The sequence below is a fragment of the Notamacropus eugenii genome, chromosome 5, assembly GCF_028372415.1.
Source record: "Notamacropus eugenii isolate mMacEug1 chromosome 5, mMacEug1.pri_v2, whole genome shotgun sequence".
Taxonomy (NCBI): Eukaryota; Metazoa; Chordata; class Mammalia; order Diprotodontia; family Macropodidae; genus Notamacropus; species Notamacropus eugenii.
The window spans coordinates 154,434,729-154,450,413 of NC_092876.1; the positions used below are offsets into that span (position 1 = coordinate 154,434,729).

The window sequence follows — 15,685 nt, forward strand, 5'->3', positions numbered from 1 at the left end:
CTTCTACCCAAATATAAAGGCTTTTATAGAACAATATTTTTATAGGATAGAAAACACCTTAGGATGTAGAATGTAAGTAAAGTTAAAAATGAAATCCTTCATATATTGCCTACTGACACAATAACCGATGATCATAAATCTACAGTTCACTTACCAAAGACAATAGTATTCCAAATAATCAATAGTTTACAAGATGCCTATCATGTATATGAGTCTGTTATGTACAGTGGGGGATACAAAGCCATATAAAACAATTTCTGTCCTCGAGATGTTTATAATATACTTAATGTTTCTAAGCAAGTGAGAAATATAAATCTGAAAATAATACAAAAGGAAAGAATATGATAAATGATAAATGAATGATATAGATATTATATCCTATTTCTCTGCAGCTGAAAACAATAATTTTAAGATCTTTTATCCGTAGAATTCCTCATGTTCCCAGAGAGGAATTTGCAGATTCTGGCTTGCAGATTCCATTTTTGTTTAGGTGATGGTCAATATATTAACACAGCAGCCTTCTTGGGGATAATCTAGAAAGAGATTCCCAAACTTACTGGGCCTACTCCCCCCCTTTCAAAAAAAATTACTCAGCAACCCCCTGGAAATCAACTTTCTTGAACCCTTTAATGTTTTTTTTTTTGAAATTTGCTTCTCTTTCTGATATGATCTGTATAAACTTCTGATCTAAGTTAAACATGTGTTTTTAAAATTTATTAACTAATTATAGTTTGTCAAGGTCTTTTTTAATCTTAACCATTATTGACTATTAGCTATCACCCCTCAACTTTGTGTCAGCTGTAATCTGCCTAAGCATGACATCTACAGTCTCCCTCTATCAAAAATCAGAAGGTCTATGTCTTGGTAGCTATATCCTTGATGACTGTATGGGGGAATAAGTGGTTAGGTTTACTTGCCCAGGGTCACATTAATGATCATGAAAGGCAGGATGTGAACCAGATCCACCAACTCCAGCACTCTTATCTATTACATAGGCTGTCTTTATCCATGTCTTTGTTAAATAATGTAAAACAGAACAAGATTAAGGACAAACCCTGGGACTCTCTACTAGATTTCATCCAAGGTGACCTTTAATAATGAATACCATTCATTTTGGCTATCTGACTAGTTCTGTTCCATTCAGTCCAGATCTATTTCTATCTTGTGTATGGATGAATAACATGAGACTTTAAAATGCTTTGTTGAAATCTAGTTGTGCTACGTTTTTGGTATTCTTCTGATCTTTCAAACTAGTCCTTATTAATAAAGGAAATGAGATTAATATCAGGGCTAATCTATGAAATGGGAATAAATTATACTTGAACTTTCTACCTACATTAGAAGGTTGTCATGAGGATCAAAGGGGCAGTATGAAGAACTTTGTAAACTTTAAAGTGATGCATAAATTCTGAAGAATAGAATTCTGCAAGGTTGATGGGGGTGAGAATAGTAGTAGACATTATAGATATGGATGTAACTTACTGGGACCTTAACTGTTGGAATCCAGATTTTAAATGAACCCACATAAGATATAGAATTGGGACTGGTAACAAAGGACAAACAAGGAGCAGCAAGAACCTACAAAATAACGTAAAGAAAGATAAAACCAGTATAATCTCAGCCTTGTGATAAAATTCTGACGACAACTAGAAAAGGATTTTTAAAGCTATGTTAGTGGTAAATGGAATATTAGTAATAATGTTCCTTCTTAGTGCAAATGAGAATAAAGGAAATAGAAAGATACTACTCAACTCTCACTTCACTTCAATTTTCTCTAAAACAAGTCCTATTCTGATGCCTTGTGGTATGAAGGTGACCTTAGGTCCTTGAAGGCTATGCTAGAAGAGTACAAATTCTAGTATCCAGCAATAGACTTAAGTATGCTTTCTGATGACCAATCTAGCTAAGTATGAAATGGCTCACTATTAGAAGTCTCTCTATACTTTGGCTAAAGCAATCTATGAAACAAAGAAACATAGAAAATAGAAAACGGTGCTCAGTCCTGCACAACTCCCTTCCACTTTACTTCTTTGGTTATACAGTGCAATGGTATTAAAAATCACACAGTTTTAAAGATAACTTAGCTGTCAGTACTCTAAATGTATGATCTTTGCTCAGTGATCAGTCATTGGACATATTATTGAAGGAACTGAATTATGTCAATCATTCTGGCTATAAATGAAACCAGTAAGACAGAAGAAAGCAACAATTGAATAGAAGGACTGCTCATGGGATTTCCTTGCAAAGACAAATAAGAGTGGTTGGAATTGGGAGCCTGGAAAAGAGGAGATATGATAGTAGTCTTTATATATATGAAGGACTGCTGTGTCCAAGAGGATTATGCTTATTTTGCTTAGCCCTAGAAAACACCTGGACCTTACACTTGGGTGGTAGTTACAGACAGACAAATTTGGATTCAAGATGGAGGTAAAAAAAAAACAAACCCAAGCCTCGTAAATAATTTTAGGTGTTTTAAATGGAGCTTTTATGACTAGCTGTCTTTCTATTCTCTTTAAGTCTTGTCTTCTCCAGATCAGCTAGCCTTCAGGGAAACTTTATTCAGCTTTCTTCATGGATGGAACGCTTCCCTCCCAATTTAGAATCTCTGGCTTCCTTTAAGACAGCTCCAGTTCTGCCTCCTTCAGGGGACCTTTTCTAGTTTTCCCAGTTGCTACTGCCACTCCTTTATATACTTTGTATTTATTTTTGTGCGGTCTGGTTTATATGTGTTGTTTTCTCCATTAGAAGGTAAGAACCTTGAGGGTAGAGATTCTATTCACTTTTTCTTTTCTATCCCAAGTTCTGAGCACAGTGCCTGCTACGTAGTCAAGTCAACTAGCATTTATTAAACATCCATTATGTCCTTAATAAATGTTTGCTGATTGATTGACCTTAGTCAGACATATTGCTGTTTTGTATTTTGATACAATGAGTTGTTTGTACCACTCCTGCTGAATTTATCAATACTATTGTTGATTTTTTTAGTTATTTGCATTATGTATATACATGTTTATCTCCTACTGGATAAACTTCTTGAGGACAGAGACTGTGTTTTATTCATTTATGTTCCTAGAACAGTCCCCTGTACATAGCAGACCTTTAGTACATGTTGCTGAATGAATTAAAAATTTTCAAAAGGATTATATGACTTTGTAAATTGGTGGCTCTTGAGAAATGACTTAGTACAATTGATGGCTGATACATCATGTATTTTTGCTGTTAGAAGTCAAGCAATGGAACTTTAATGTTGACTCCTTCAATTAACACTGAATCTCATTTTAATATATGAGGAAATCTTTACAGGATTAAGCATGAATATGGTAATAACTGTATTTCACTGAGGATTCTCAAAGAAAGACTTTGGGAGGTTGAGTTCTAGAAAGAACATGATAGGAAACAGAGACAACTGTCATTTAAAACTCCTTAGGGAATTCCTGATAGAGCTAAGTACTTACCTTACATGAAGACTGACACTCTGATATTTGCATATTCTCCTGTAAAACTTTATTATTGAAGTGGTATAGATGTAAGAGTAAGGCAGCTTCCTTATTACATGAGGGTATCCATTTGTTCTAGTGGCATGCCCTTACATTTTGAAAGCAGGATATATAAGTTTGGTGCAGAGGACAGTACACTGGTTTTAGAGTCAAGAGGAACTATTTCCATCCTCGTTTTGCTCAGTACTACCTCTGTCACCTTACACAAGTCATTTACCCTTTCTGGGCCTCATTTCCTCATTTATAAAATCAGTGGACTAGATGGCCTCTAAGGTCAATTCCTGCTCTTCAAAATTGTGAGTTCCCATGAGAAGCATTACTATGTGTGGGTAAGGGTAAAGTTGTCATCTCTACAAACTAACTTAAAAGTCAGTATCAACATGGGAGAGGCTAATACCAGAGCAAGAGTTTTTTTCCTACATGTAAACAACTAAAAATAGTTAATCTCAATACTTACCAGAGGTGATGCTATTTGTAAAATACTTTTGATTGATGGGTTTTTGCAAATGGCTTCTTGGACATCTAAAAAAATTCCACAATAAAAAATTACTGTGGTAATATATATTAAAATATATGCATGAATCACAGTAAAGAATACTTAACAAATTTCATGTGTCAATAATACTTAACATTAAGTGGGAAATGTTCTCTATATACTTAATATACTTTTATGTTAGTGGAAAAATACAAATGTCGATTACTGTTAATTGCAATGTCAGTTAGTTATGAGGCAGCTAAGGGGCAAAGTAAGATAATGTATATGAAAACTATTTTTAATTGTTAAGCATCATATATATGTAAGCTATTATTTTTACCAGTATTGGCATTAACAGACAATGTAAACAATCTGATTAAAACACATATAAATTACATTAGTAGAAAAGTATTATTACTTGAGAGTTTTGATAATAGCAAGCTATTCACAAATATTAAATTTTTATAAAGTGCCTTTTACCCTAGGAGAATCACTATCAAGAAGATAAGAGCAGGTTCTGTTATTCCTGTTTTGATGCTGAGGCACAGAAAGCTGAAGTAATATTCTCAAGATGATGGAATGGATTAGTGGTAGAGCCAGGAAAAAACAGAGGCCTTCTGACTTTTAGGTTGTATCTACACAATACCAAATATCTGGACAAAAAGTGAAAAATTCAGTTAGTCATCCAGATATTTTCAAATAGTCAAATGGTCAGTGTCAACAAACAAAAAATAAACAAACTAAAAAACCTTCCAGATGACTGATTGCATTTTTCATCTGGATTCTTCAATAACAACATTTAGTACTATATGCTTTTTCCTACAACAAGAGAAACAAGCTCTCTTTGTCATCTATTGTTTCATGCACTGAAAAATTAAAATTCTAATAACTATATTCTTAAAATAAAAGGAATAGTGTGGTAAACTTGAAATAGTCTCTTAAAGTCAATTAAATGATCAGTCCCAAAATACATTTGAGGACATGATAATTCAGACATAATGTATATTTTTAGGCTAATAAAATAACTTACTTCAAAAGATCTGTGATTTCACTGAGTAGGCTCTCCTTCCACTGATGCAGATCCCAACCCTTCCTTAACCTCTTGATTTTCTCTGGCCAAAAAATGCATTGCCTGATGGCCAACCTCCTGGTGAAAAGTCCCCCTGTCACTGAACTTAGCTAGGCTAGTCTGAGGGCAACAGATGCATTAGTCTGCTTTCAGGCCAGTCCTTGATGCCTTTAGAGACTGGTAGGAATTGTCAGCATTTAACACTCTAATGACGTAGCCTTTTTGAGAGTACAGTGGTTTCAACATGCTACAATATAGAATCAAATTAGGATTTTAGTAAAAGGTTATTGAAATTATAAAAATATTCAGTATTGTGTTCATTATAGCAAAACTATTCAAATGCTTACAATGCAATCTTTGATTGAGGTGATTAAGTGATTCTATGATCTTCTGTTCTTCAAAAGACAGTGTACCAATGTTTAATCGTTGTGTCTTATGTAAAGGAAGAGTTGGTTTGTATGGCTGCATGGGTTTCAGGGCAGCTAGAATTTTATCCTCAGGAACTGATGATTTCACTAATTTTTCAGCCATCAAAAACTGAGCAGTACTTTCTGAAACTTGAGAAGTTATGCAAAGCATTAACAGCATATTTTTCTTCCAGTTGAAAAGACTACAACATATAGACTGCGTTATTTCATGAATTAGGCATAAACCCCTGTCAGCTGGCAATCTTTTAACGAGAATTTTAACATAATTGATAGCCATTACAATGATACTAAGGCAATTAAAGCTGTTGAAGTGCTTCTCAAATAAAATAAAAATTATGTTCAGCATAGTTGGGTTAAAATACATTTTATTTTATCCACTGATCTTGAGATTGTACATAAAGAAGATGAATACGAAAATCTTTCCTACGATATATGGAAGGATATGGATAGAATAAAAAAAAGAATCAGAAATATTCTGTCTTTTGAATGATTTTACTACAAATAGTTTGAGGTAGCAGTAAACATGTGCAGGAAGATATGTCAGAGATATAATTAAATTTGTAAGAATAACTTGAATAAAGAAAAATCAAGTAGTAAGAAGTAGTAAGAAACAGATTTAAAAATAACCTGTCAATGTAGCAGCATGATTAGTAAATGAGAATTAACAGTGAAAAAATGTAAAGGAACAAATGAATGGTCTGTGAATAGAACAGGAAGGAAAATATGAAAACTCAAGCATACCTTCCTCAGAATGAGAAATACCACTCAGACTTTGTACTGGCTCACTTGAACTTAGTTGTATAGGTTGTATTTTATTCTGTAAAAATTGAAAAAAAATAACCATTATTCTGAATTTTTAAAACATAAATTATACATTAATAAATCTTTTCAGTATTTAATTGAAATGAGTATTTTAGAGTTCAGCAAGTATTTTCAAGACCAATATTTTTCAGTGTTAAGAATGAACTGAATTGTATATGACACTATATGCTTAAAGTATTTTATACAAAATTTTTGAAATGATTCTTAATAGTTGTGACATTTTTAGACATTTATAGTAGAAAGAGTGTTGGATTTATAATCAGAGGTCTTAGCTTCCAATTCTGGCCCTGTCACTTGCTAAGTGTGTCCCTGGCGAGGCATGTAAACTTCCTGAAGTTAGGAGAATACTAGAAAAATGCGAAGAATCCATTTGGTTCTACATCTATGTTCGTATGACCTGTGATCTCTCTGTAGGAAGATTTTTGTGATTTCTCTTCATTTTTTTGTTTCAGTTGTATTTTAACTCTTAACTTACATATTTGCCAAGCTCTCTTATTTCAACTAGAACAGGTATTTCTATTAAAATTAAGAATTTTATGGTGATACTTTTATGGTATATGAAGTATTTGGCTAACACCGAAGAAATTAAGAATCAGGATAATGTTATGTAAAACAGGAGGATTGTTCCAAGGGATGAGGCATTCATAGTTGACATTACAACTCAGAGAGCTATATGTAGTTGTCCTCACTACAGCCAATGTTTACATGGATTTGGGTTTATCTGAAGAATGATGCCTCAATGAGGCTGTCATTTTGGTCTTCTGCAGAAATATGTACTATGCATTTTATAATGTTTGGGACTGCAGAAATAGTTTCAAGCAACCAAGTTTGCAAGAGTCGATTGAACCCTCCAAAGGGGAAAACGATGAATCTAGAAGAAAATGGAGAAAAATGGCTAAGAAACAGAAAAACTATTGACTGGTTGGTTCAGACATCATCTTATCACATCCTAAGCAATCATGAATGTGAGTGGTTCGATCTGCAGATCCTTATCTTCTCTCTTCATAGTCAGGAGAACTAGGAACAAGCTTCTAAGGCATCTACTGTTGTTTGACTTACTACGTAACACCATTCTGATCGCTACTACCACCATGTATACTCCTGCTTCACTGACTGTTAGTAGATTATAATTTGGGTTCCTTTTTATCCTCCCCTCTTTGCTTGCTTTTCCTCCTCCCCCTCCAAACACTCCAGACACAAGAGAGCTGTGTATATTTTTTTGCAAGTCAGTAGAGCCTAAGGAAAAGGAGATCTACAGATGACTGTGACACTTCTTTGTTCACTTATCCATGAGGAAAGAGTTTACTTTCTGTACATGTCCCAGGGGTTGTGGTGGTTATGGTAGGAGAAAATCCAGAATAATGACCTATATGTTCTATGAAACTGTGCTGACAGCCAACCACTGTAATGGTTAAATACTTGGCATATAAACTAAGTAGAAGAACAGGAGTAATAATTTAAAAAATGGCTTGAATGAAAGAGAAATTCAGGTGTAACTTCAATTATGATCTGGTCAAAATAAGAGACTTTGAAAGGAATATGAATGGAAATGTGGTATAGATGATGGGGACATGGATTAAAATCCAGCTGCATGAATTTATTTGTTGGATAACTAGGCAATTTACATGATTTTTTTCTTCCAGGTGAAAAGACTAAAACATACAAATTAGTATTATTTCATGAATTAGACATAAACCTCTGTCAGTTGGCAATCTTTGAACTAGAATTCTATCATAATCGATATTCATAATGATGATACACTGGCAACGAAAACTTTAGAAGATTCAAGTAAGAATAATGTTAATATGAGAAAAATGTGTGGTTTTATTCTGGGGGAAATTCTTGTTGCTAAAACCTCTTCTACTAGTTGGCTGATAATCCATTCATGACTTTGTAAATAAATTATGAAGCTTTACTAACTAGGTCAATTACAAATTTATATTAAATAATATCAACTAGGCCTTCACTGTAGTAAGGCAATTCTCTTACATATCCCTAATCATCTCACTGTCAGACTTATTACAGTGTTTTTTCATTCTTTCTCAAATCTCTCCTCATTCTCCTTAACTTCTCAGCTAGGAACTTTGCCTTGTATTTTACTGAAAAGTTGAGGTCATTTACTGAGAATCTCCCTCTTATTCTCCTCTTCATCAAATATCACTCAGTTGTCTTTTTGTCACTAGCTCCTCTGTCAGTCCTGTTTTCACACAAAGAGGAAGCTCCAAGGCTTGCCAAGACTCACTCCTCTACCTGTACCCTTAATCCTATTCCAGTCTATCTTCTCCAGTACATTGACCCATTATCATTCCTACCCTTGCACTATTCTTCAAGCTTTATATAAAGCTGTTTCCTTGCTTACTATAAAACATGCTCATGTACCCCAACACCACTGTCAAAAAAAATCTTTACTTGATCAATCTGGTCCAAATGGTCCAAGGTACCATTCTATATATTTCCTCACTTTTGCAGCTAAACTTAGAAAGTCCATCGACAACTGATACCTCCAATTTCTTCTTCCTCTCTTCAATCTGGCTTCTGACCTCATCATTCAACTGAAACTGCTCTCTTCAAAGTTGCCAATGACCTCTTAATCACCAAACCTAATGATTTTTTTCTTAGTCCTCATCCTTTTTGATCTTTATGTAGTTTGGTACTATTGAAAATTCTTTCTTCAGTACTCTCCTCTTTCTAGTTATGTGTATATGAAAGACAGAGAGAGAGAGAGAGAGAGAGAGAGAGAGAGAGAGAGAGAGAGAGAGAGAGAGAGAGAGAGAGAAACTCTTCTAATTCTCCTACCTGTCTGACCACTCCTCATTTAGTTCTGCTCGATATTCATCCATGCTATGCTCACAAAATTGTAGATGTACCCTAAGGCTCAGAACTGAGCCCTCTTTACTTATCTCTATTTTTACTTGAAGAAAAGCTCAGCTTCCATGGACTGATGGAACTACCATTTCTGTGCTAATAACTTTCAAATCTACTTGTCCAGCCCTACTCTATGCCTACATTTCCAACTGTTGAGTGGACATCTCAAACACAGACATAGACATCTTACACTTACCACGTCCAAAACTGAACTCATCTTTCCCACCAAGTCATTCCCTCCTTGTAACTTTCCTATTACTGTGGAGGGTGACACTAGGAGTCATATAGGCTAATATAATAACTGAGATGTTATCCTTGACTACTCCTTCTCTCTCATCCCCCATATCAGAACTGTATTGGATTCTGTCTCTTCTAGTTTTATTACATCTTTCCCCATTCTTTCCTCTGACAATGCTACCACGCTGGTGCCTAGACTATTGCAATAGTATTCTGATTGGTCTCCCTGCCTTAAGCTCTGGATAGAACACTGGAACTGAGTCAGACCTAAATTTATATGTGGCCTCAGACATGAGCTGTGTGACCCTGGACAAGTCACTTAACCTCTGCCTCAATTTTCTTTGGTAAAATAGATACAATAATAGCACCTAAATCCTTGGGTTATTGTGAAGATAAAATGAGATGTTTTTAAAGTGCTTGCACACCTTAAAATGGGATATCAATATTATTATTTTTGTTGTTGCTATTCTCTGCTTGGTTGTCATGATCTTTCTAAAATGCTGGTCTGAACCAAGCAGGGTCCTCCAGGGCTCCAGAGCCAGTGCTCTTTCCTCTGTACCATGTTACCATTTATGAAGAAATTGTTAAACAGAAGAAACTGCTGTTAAACAAAAACAGGTTCTGAAGATGAGAACACAACAATCGGTATAGTACGGGGCTTTGAAAATTAAGCAAGCAGGATGGCAATATTAGGCTTGATATCTGGTGAGGTTAAATCTAATTTTTCTTCATGACTTCTGATATATGATGAGAGAACCATGAAAGCAATGCTTCATCTCATTAACATAACATCTCAATATCAAATGGATATTCATATTTACATTTACCTGTGGCCGTTCAAGGCATTTCTGCCTTATAGAACTGGAGGGCTGTCTTCTTTGCTCTAGGAGAGTTCTTGGTTTATTTTCATTACTTGCAAGATTTATTTTTCTTTTTGCACTGGTAGAATCTTAAGACAAATGCCAGAAAAAAGTCATCAATTATGCAAAGCAAAATAATCTATTTTTACTATTTTATACAGCAAAGCACTTTCAAATATGACAGATAATTTTATGGCATAATAGTTTATTTCACGAAAGTGAAAACATCAAAGGGGAATGTTCAAACATCCTCATTTAAAATGATAAAACAAATAAAAATAAGTACTTTCAAAGCATAAGGAGAAACAAGTGATTCACTACTTTGTATTCTGAGGAAAGATACTCTAAATTTCATGCAATTTCCTGTGTGAAAAATTTTAGGTAACAATTAAAGTCTTACGATATTTCATATGCTCAGAACAGCTTAATATTTTAAAAATATTTTCTTTCTTTAGGGAAAAGTTAAAAATTCTACATCCTCTCAAAAACTTCCTAGATGAAGTAAACACGAAGTAGCAATCCATTTTTTTAACCTCTCATTTTACTTCAGGACAAAATGCTCTGAATCCTTTTGATTTTTTTAAAACTACCTTATTGGTTTTTCTCTTCCTCTATTCATTAATCTATATTGGTTTTAGATAGAAAATTTCAGTATGGCAGAATCTGTGACTACTAAAATTAGCTTCATTTACAGAGAGGCAGTGAGGCATAGTGGATAGAGGGCTAGTTGGCCTCAGTGTTAAAGATCTGGGTTCAAATCCGGCCTCTGCCACATATTAGTTATTATACCCTGGGCAAGTTACTTCCTCTTTCAGTGTCTCAGGCAACTCTCTAAGACTATAAATTACATAGCAGGGCTAATCTGTACTGGTAGAAGAAGTTTCCTTATCTGGAGCGCCATATATCAATGAATAAAATGTCTTGTTTCTTCCCCAAATTGTGTAGCAGCCATTTATATATTTACAATTAGTTGCTATCTGAAGGTTTCAATAATGTCAACTGTTTAAAAACCAGACTTATAACACAAGAAATTTTTTATATGAATTGTCATTGATCCATGTACTTCACATGAGTCCTGAATTCCTATAAAATGTTGTGTTTCTTACACTGTACTGTCATATTATTTAAACTTAAAAGGGGAAAAAACCCACTAGTGACATCTATAGAATCTTAGAAATGGAAGAGGTCTTAGAGGTCCTTTGGTTAAACTTCTCCCCCATGCAGGAATTATTTCTTTATCAATGACAGATGGTTACTTAGCATTCGCTTAATATTTCTTGGGACAGAGGTCTCATAACTTCATGAGAAAGCCTTTTCCATTGTTGGACAATTTAAATGCAGAATACTCTTTCTTATTTATAAATATAATCTATCTACCTATAACTTATACCCACTGGCCCTATGTTCTGTCTTTTTGATCAACAAGAACAAATTTACTCTTTTTTCCACAATATAGCTCTTCAATAGCTGTAAATGGCTACCATGTCTTCTCCGCCTCTGGCCTCTATTTATCCACCAATAACAACATATAAACACATTTATTAGAGACAGACAAATGTTGCCTCAATTTTTTTTAAATAGGGCAGGGAGGTAAGTATACAAAAACCAAGTAAGTTTTATTTTGGTTACTACAAAAATCTTACAACATATTAATAACAGGATGATTGCTTTTCCTTTAATCAAAAGGAAGAGGGGATCACAAAGAGCCAGGATGGCTTCATCATACCTGACTAATTTCATTTTCTTTCTTGATAGGGTCACTAGATCAGTAGGTCATAAGATCATAGATTCAGAACTGAAAAAAAACCTCAGACATTATCTATTCCAATCTCCTCATTTTAATGACGATGAAAGTGAGGCTCACGGTGATTAAGTGTTTTGTTTAAAGTCATATAGGTAGTGAACGTAAGTAATATTTGAATCCACTCCAGGTCCTTTGACTTCAGAGCCAGTGACACTTCCACTGTGCCATGTTGCTTCCTTTGGACAGAAGAAGATTTTAGTAAAGTATTTGACAAAATTTCACATTATTCTTGTACACAAAATGAAGGAATATGAGCAAGATGAAAATATAATAGGGTGGATTAAAAACTAGTTGAAGAGCAAGACCCAAAGAGTAGTCATAAATGTTTTCATATCAACTTGAAATGAGGTCTTCAGTGGAGTATAATAAGGATTTATTCTATACTCTGCATTTTGTTTGCATTTTAACCAATGCTCTGGATGATGCATAGATATTTATCAAATTTACAGTTGACATGAGGTTATAAGTCATATTCAGCTGATGCACTGGATGTGACTCAAAAAAAGATCTTAACAGACTAAAATATTGGACCAAATTGAGTAGGATGAAATTTAATATGGATAAATGTCATCTGGGCAGCTAAATGATGCAGTGGATAGCGTGCCAAGCCTGGTGTCAGGAAGACTCATCTTTGTGAGTTCAAATATGGTCTCAGACACTTAACTAGCTGTGTGATCCTGGCAATTCACTTAATTCTGTTTGCCTCAATTTCGTCATCTGTAAAATGAGTTCGTAAAGGAAATGGCAAATCATTTCAGTATCTTGCCAAGAAAACCCTAAACGTGGTCATGAAGAGCTGGACATGACTGAAATAAATGAACAACAAAATGTCATCTTACAGATTCAAAAAAAATCATTCTCAGAAGAACAAGCTAAGGGAGGTAATAGCTAGTGTCTCATAAGCTTAATGTGAATAAAAAGTGAAACTTGTTGGATTCAAATGTCTGTGCAATTTTAGGCTGCACTAGGCTAGGGAACCAATAGTCTTGTTCTCTTGACAGACAACAGATAGAATAGTTTTCATTTCTAACAGCATCACCTGTTAGGAAGAAATTAACAAGCTAGAGCATATCCAGAAGAAAATAACACAAATGATGAGGGGAATAGAAAACCATGGCCTATGAATACTGTTTGAAGAAACTTTTAAAAAAGAGAACTTTTTAGAGAAGAGAAAACTCAAGAGGCCCATAAGACCTTTCTTCAAGTATCCGAAAGTCTCTAAGATGGAAGAGATGTTTTGTTCTACTTAGCCTCAGAGGGCATAAGTATGAGCAATAGGATATAGTGTAAAGAGAAGTATATTTAAGTTCAATGTAAGAAAACAACATCCAAATGACTAGAGCTATTAACAATTGAAAAGGGGTGCTTTGGGAGATAGTTGGATGCTCCTCACTCCATCAAAGACTAGACTATCATTTATTGGGTATGTTATGGAGGGTATTCTTTTTCAAGTTCACTTTATACTAGATAAATGACCTCTGAGGATCCTTCCAACTCAACGATTCTGTAATTCTATGAGCAGTAGGCCAAAATCACTCCCAAAACCGTGAGAAGCAGTGGAAGGAAAATTAGCCTCCATAAGGAAAACTTGGCAAGAGACCAAACTAAGTCAAATCACCCTGAGAGCATTTATAGATGAAAATATGGTAACAAAAAGATGTGAAAACAAATAAATTTCCCAGTACTTTTATGTTGATCTATTTTAATAATTGTTGACAGCAGTATCACCTCACCACATTTACTCTCCATCACTTCAGTACCCAAAGTGCTTTGTGAGGTAATAGTCCAGAAAATAAAGTAATGAAGAGAGGCTGCATTTGACCAAAACAATGTGGAAATCAAGATTGGAGATGTCATAATTTTAAAGATACTCATGGATTGATTTTTCAAGTCATCTCAAAGAAAAAAGTAAAAAAGAATGACAAAATTCACAGTTATTACCAAAAAAAGGGCGAACAGAAAGTTATCAGTAACTACCAACTCTACCATACTTTTGGACAAAGGACACAAGATCCTTTGGGGAAATGGCTTTTCGTCTTATATGTTTGTGATTCCTATGTATATACTGAATATCAGAGTCTTGCTAGAGAAATATGACAGATTTTTTAACCCAATTTCCACTTTCCCTTCATATCCTTGCATTACTGATTTTATTTGGATGTCTTTTAATTTCATGTAATGAAAATTACTTTATCATATGCAATTGACTTAATCCATCATTTAGCTAAAATTTTTAGTTGGCAATTCCATAACTAAAATAAATAGAGGAAATCACAACAGATAAAAAAGTAAAAAAATTAAAGTGATGTTGCATATTAAAATAATTAAAACAGAATAAAAATTAAAACTGTGGCATGAGAAAATATTTGTGTCAAATATTACTAAATGTCTGATATTCAAAGTAAATGGAGAAGTGACAAAAATATATATGAAGAGGACAGAAACAATTTTCCAAAGGAGAACTACAGATTATAAATGACCACATAAAAGCATTTTCAAATCATTAATAGTAGAAAAACACAAATTAAACAGTTCAGATAATTCACCTTGCTCCATGCCAAAAGAAAAATATGATTAAAAAATAGGAATAGTTGATATTACAGGGCCTATGGAAAGATAGGCATATTAATATATTTTCAGTGCAGGTAGGAATTGGTCCAACTGTTCTGGATAACAATTTGGCATTACTCAAGAAGAGTGACCAAAGCTTTCATACCTTTTGACCCCAAAATCCTGCTACTGTGCTTATACATCAAGGAAGTCAAAGGCAGAAACAAAATTCCAAAACATATAACAAAATATTTATAGCACCACTCTTGATGGCAGCAAAGAACTATCACTGCCTTGTCATGGTGGAGGGGCTTGCATAGCTCAATGAGGCCATGAGTCATGCTGAGTAGTGTTACCCAAGATGGACAGATCAGAGTAGAGTTCTGACAAAAGATGATGATCCACTGGAGAAGGAAATAGAAAACCACTTCAGTATCTTTGCCAAGAAAATCCCATAGACATTATTGGGCCTGGTGAGTTATGATCCATTGGGTCACAAAGACTTAAATGAAGAACAACAAGAACAAGAAAAAAACTGGATGCCCATCGGTTGAGAAGTGGCATAAAAACCCCAACAATGATGACATATGAATGTCGTGGAATAATACTGTGCAATTTCACAAAGATAAGTAAATCTGAGAAATGAGAAAATCTGTACGAACTGATGCAGAATAAACAAAATAACCAGCACTAAAAGAACAATGTGCACATTGACTACACCAGTGTAGCTGAAAATGTCACCAAAAGGAAGCTGTCAAGTAACTGAAAAACCGGTGAAGGTCCAGGAGCATCTCCTTCCTTATGACAGAGAAGCAATGGTTATTATGAGGGAAAGTTATATACATTGGCAGATAATAGTCTCTATATGGCACAAAACACACTTTAGCCTGGAGAGGAGAGGTGGTCTTTTTTCCTTTCCCAGAAATGACTTACAACGTAAAGACAAAATGCTTCACTAACATATTTTTAAAAAATTAATTTTGTAAGTACGTGATTGGGTGTTGGTATGTGGCTATATAGCAGTTCATCTGAAAAATATATAGGAGTTTTTGGTGGACTATAAGTTTAATTTGAGGTA

The 15,685-nt window shown here is 34.4% G+C and overlaps 1 protein-coding gene and 1 long non-coding RNA gene across 18 annotated transcripts in view; one reads left to right on the forward strand and one right to left on the reverse strand.

The window, feature by feature from the left end:
• Positions 1–15,685, forward strand: part of LOC140505370 (uncharacterized) — a 126,123-nt gene that overhangs the window by 54,416 nt on the left and 56,022 nt on the right. The window lies entirely within an intron of this gene.
• CEP126 (centrosomal protein 126) overlaps positions 1–15,685 on the reverse strand; it is a 138,557-nt gene that overhangs the window by 38,333 nt on the left and 84,539 nt on the right. For 10 of the 16 annotated variants that reach the window (XR_011967465.1, XR_011967466.1, XM_072611276.1 and 7 more), the window contains 4 exons: positions 10,221–10,342; positions 6,211–6,286; positions 5,389–5,598; positions 3,955–4,019 (listed from right to left, as the gene is read on the reverse strand). Coding sequence is in view for 11 of the 16 variants with exons in the window: in XM_072611276.1 (XP_072467377.1) it covers positions 3,955–4,019; positions 5,389–5,598; positions 6,211–6,286; positions 10,221–10,342 (473 nt within the window). In the remaining 5 variants the exon portion in view is untranslated. Of the gene's footprint in view, positions 1–3,954; positions 4,020–4,452; positions 4,626–4,647; positions 5,289–5,388; positions 5,599–6,210; positions 6,287–10,220; positions 10,343–11,979; positions 12,234–15,685 lie in introns of those variants that run through there. The other 6 variants (XM_072611281.1, XM_072611278.1, XR_011967467.1 and 3 more) reach the window with 5 other exon arrangements.